Here is a 4309-nt window from a genome sequence, read left to right on the forward strand (position 1 = left end):
ATTATATCAGTTAGTGTACAACAAATTGTACAATGATCACTACATTAATTTTATTAATCATCAGTAAAATGTAAAATAAATTTGTCAAAATTTAGATTAAAGAAAGTTTTTTCTATAATTTTTATAGTACTTTAATAACAATGATGGTAAATGTTCTGGGAAAAATTGTCATACATATACAACCATAAATTCAAATTTTTTTAGTGCCATATCAAGGAGTTTCCCAATTTAAGTCACAGGCATGAAACATTTTAAGTCACAATATTTTAAAGAAAATCAGTAAAATAATAGAGAAATTTAAATTTATATAACAACAGATATGTGACAATGTACAAAGAAATCACAGACATTGCAGTTCTCATGGTACCCATTCACTACTTCACGAAATGGCCAATGTTTCAATACCTAGGAACACTTTATAGCTATGTAACATGCTTATAATAAATTAAAATAAACAATATAAAGCAATGATTGACCATATAAATATGAATAATTAGTAAGTTCTTCCAATTTCATTATTTCGTAAAAGTGATGTATTTCGTGAACTATTGATTTGTCTTACCAGCTGTATTAGTTGTAGTAGGTGTAGGAGAGAAAGAAGGTGTAGCACGACAACCAATATCAGCTATATCACTACAACAATCATTCCATTTGTGACAATGTTTATCACAATAGCACCCTTTGTGAGAACAATCAGATGACGGTGACCATTTTACAACATCCAGAATAAACCAAGATTAAGTGCCAAACATGAACCTAACATAAACATATAAAATAACATGACATTTGGTAGTACTCAATACCAGGTGAGGTAACCAGTTGGTGTAAGTGAAGGTATGATTGTTGTGTGTATTGATGTAAACAACATTTTGTGTGGTTGAAGGTTTGATTTTTGAAGGTTTGATTTTTGCTCCTAATGATAATAGAAAATAATGATTGTTATATCATATTGAGAGAAGTATAATAACATAAGTAATTCAATATTATTTCTTTATACATGGACTATTAGGATTTTACAAAAAAAGTAAATCAGAATAGACTATAGATTAGACTGCAACGTGACTAACATAAGATGTGATGTTATGACTAATATGAAAGAATCTTTATTGAGATGCCAAAAAATACAAAAAACACAGTAAATAAAGAAATGCATTTAATTTTATATAAGAATTTCAATACTTAACTAATGGTTTAGTGTTCATGTAGAATTTGTACAATATAGTTAATGTAAACATGAAATAAGGAATTTCATGAAAAGAAATAATCTTTTAATTCCTGGTAATGCCAGGCAGGACCTATGATCATTTATTTGAATTGTTGAATGAGACAATAACTAATAATACAAAATATTCTACTAGTACATATAGCTAACATTGAATTTAATAAACCCTTTTTAGCAATGACTATGATAATGCCTAAAGCTTCTCCCTAATTCTCAGTATGCTAATTTACTATAAAGGACCAATATAAGAATCTCAAAATTTTGTTTTCAATTGTTCAGTTTATGATATCTTTTTTTAAATCATTATTAAATACTTTTGTAACGACTAAAATTATTATTAAAAAGTGATAACACAAGTAAGAATTCCAGTATTCTCTCTACCACCTACCATACATATAAACCCCAAACCTTATTTAACTACTATATATATCATAAAGTAGATGTTCATCATATACTACTTTCATTGCTGAAGTATTATGGATGTTGACACTTACTAACAGCTTTTCTAGAGGAAATATAAAGGGCAATTTGACCATTGCTAACAACTTCTAATAGAGGAAATATGAAGGACAATTTGACAATTGCTAACAACAGTAATAAAGGAAATATGAATGTGATTTGAAACTTGCAAACAACTTCTAATAGAGGAAATATGAGGGTTGTGTCATAAAAAAAATATTGACACCAATAACACTATTACACCACAGAACTATGCAATATGTCAAAACACCTTTGTCTAACTAATGATACTTTAAAGAAATTTTAATAGATGCACTAGGTCGCATCAATATTAATCAATATATATATATATATTATAGATATATATATAGGTAATGAATATTATAATATTATGTATGACTATGGAAATATACAAAGATACATCATTATTACAATTATACTTAAACTATCAGGTATATCTGGTTATAACTGATTCATGCTGTGGCTACTTAAACCATTGAATTCACAAAACAATTAGGAACTACAACTATATATACAGAACCATAATAGCAAGGTTTAAATACAATGTATAAAAAGATAAAGTGGTAAACTAAAAGCTAACAATTAAAAACTACTGCTAAGAACTGAGGATTGACACTATTAATAAGGTCACCATTTAACCAAGAAACTTATTAACAATTACATATGAAAAATAAATTTAATAAAGACACATCGTAAACAATTAAATAGTAATTAAATGAAATAATAAATACAACCATTTTACAATAGTCACGTTTTTAAATACATGTTTTGCCAAAAACACAATACACTCTTATGATTGTCACTTCTGCTGTATTTCATAATTTATATGCTTAAACATACACTTCTAAAAAGGACATGTGTGTAGATGCAATTATTTATTCTATTATAGCAGAAGATTACATATGACAACCATAACACACATGACCAGAGTCCATAAAATTATCTTGCTAGACGTTAAGTGTTACATAATTAACTCAATACAAAAATCAATACAACATTATGGTAAAAATTGCTTTAAAGTAACCACATCTATTTAAGTAAAAAATAAACGTTGGATTAGCTTAAATTATACATGTCAGCATATGTTTAAAATGTCTTTTGATACAATGGAGATCATTAAAAATTTTTAATTCTGTGTTGAGGCCAACCTTTTATAATGGGTTACAGTTAATAAGAAGTCATGTAATATGCACAATAATATATAAAACATACCACATGATCAAAAATTTATTGAATACACATAGAAATATTTTAAGTCCCTTTCTAATTTTACAATGTTTAGGGTAACTTACTGTTAATGTGTAATAAATAATTGGGGGACGTGTCTTGTATACAAGAGTTCAGGTCATCAAAGTTTAGCACGTTTTTTAAAGAATCTTCTATTAGTTGTGCTTAATCTGAGTTGGAGTCAGCAGAGGATGTTCTTTGTAAGTACAGTGCTATTGCAACCACTAACTAAAGCCGTAGCAATAGATGTTCCAGATCGAGTCTTTTACACTTTATTACAGCTAAAATCTGCTCCTTTTACCTTACCGCAAGGAGCAAATAGATCAACACAAGTGCCACCATTTGTATCATAGTAAACACGATCTCCTAGAGCAGACCCGCAAAACAGTAATAACTCCTGGTACACAAGCAGGACTATAATAACATGCATCATCTTGGCTGTTACCAGCAGCTGCAACAATTGGTATATCCATAGAAATGATGCTGCTCCACACCCCTTAACCCGAATGAGAATTAGGACCTTGTAATGACATCGAGATGATAGCTGGAAGACGAGGGTTCTTTACAAGTGATATATGTTGCTGCGAATTTAATCCATCTATAACAAACACTCCAAGGTGCTTTCCCTGAATTATCTAACACACGAACACTATAAACAGGTGAGCTTTCTTGGCAACTCCATAACGTTTTCCACAAGCAAGACTTGCTACATAAGTTCCGTGTTCATGACAATCTCTACCCATTTGATTATCTCCATAGTGGTTGTCACTGGGTCATATCCCAGTATATAAGCTTTTGGCTCTGTTACCTTTAAATTCAGAGGGATCATAATTAATACCTATACAATATAGAATTAAATTAAACAGAACACATTCAAGGTATTCTTCATTACCTGTATCTAAAATGTAAATGTCAACACCCTTTTCCATTTCTTCCAGGTTTAAATATACCATCTAATACTGGACTGACTTGATCAATACGATCCAGTGCCCATGAAAGTGAAGCTTTAGCAAATGTCTCTTCTTCAACAAACTCAACATTGTCAAGTACTTTTTATCTGAATAACAGTTATATAATATCTGTATTATGCATATTTTTAATTGTTTTAACAGTACATGCATTTTAAATTGGACTGTTGGTCCTTTAACAAAATCTGAGAACTTAAATAGCTGTTCCTTTGGCAAATAGTATGTTCACACACCACACACACACACACACACACACACCCACACACACACACACACACAAATAATGACTATCTTTATTGATTCTATTAAAGTGTAATATAAACCAGCTACTATAAGATTTCAATTGAGAAATTAATATTGCTTGACAGCCATTTACTGTTTTATACAAGATTGAGGCACTCTAATTGATTAA

The 4309-nt window shown here is 29.6% G+C and overlaps 1 protein-coding gene across 1 annotated transcript; it reads right to left on the bottom strand.

Annotated features, from left to right (window-relative positions):
* Window positions 1–3577: 3577 nt before the first annotated feature.
* Window positions 3578–3978, bottom strand: LOC121392380 (aqualysin-1-like; the record flags this gene model as incomplete). Its single annotated transcript, XM_041523613.1, is given in 3 exon segments — window positions 3578–3697; window positions 3794–3852; window positions 3854–3978. Coding segments are annotated over 3 exon segments (304 nt in total), but the record flags the coding sequence as incomplete, so codon positions are not given.
* Between the last annotated feature and the right edge of the window lie 331 nt (window positions 3979–4309).

The sequence above is a fragment of the Gigantopelta aegis genome, unplaced genomic scaffold, assembly GCF_016097555.1.
Source record: "Gigantopelta aegis isolate Gae_Host unplaced genomic scaffold, Gae_host_genome ctg3699_pilon_pilon, whole genome shotgun sequence".
In the NCBI taxonomy this organism is placed as follows: Eukaryota; Metazoa; Mollusca; class Gastropoda; order Neomphalida; family Peltospiridae; genus Gigantopelta; species Gigantopelta aegis.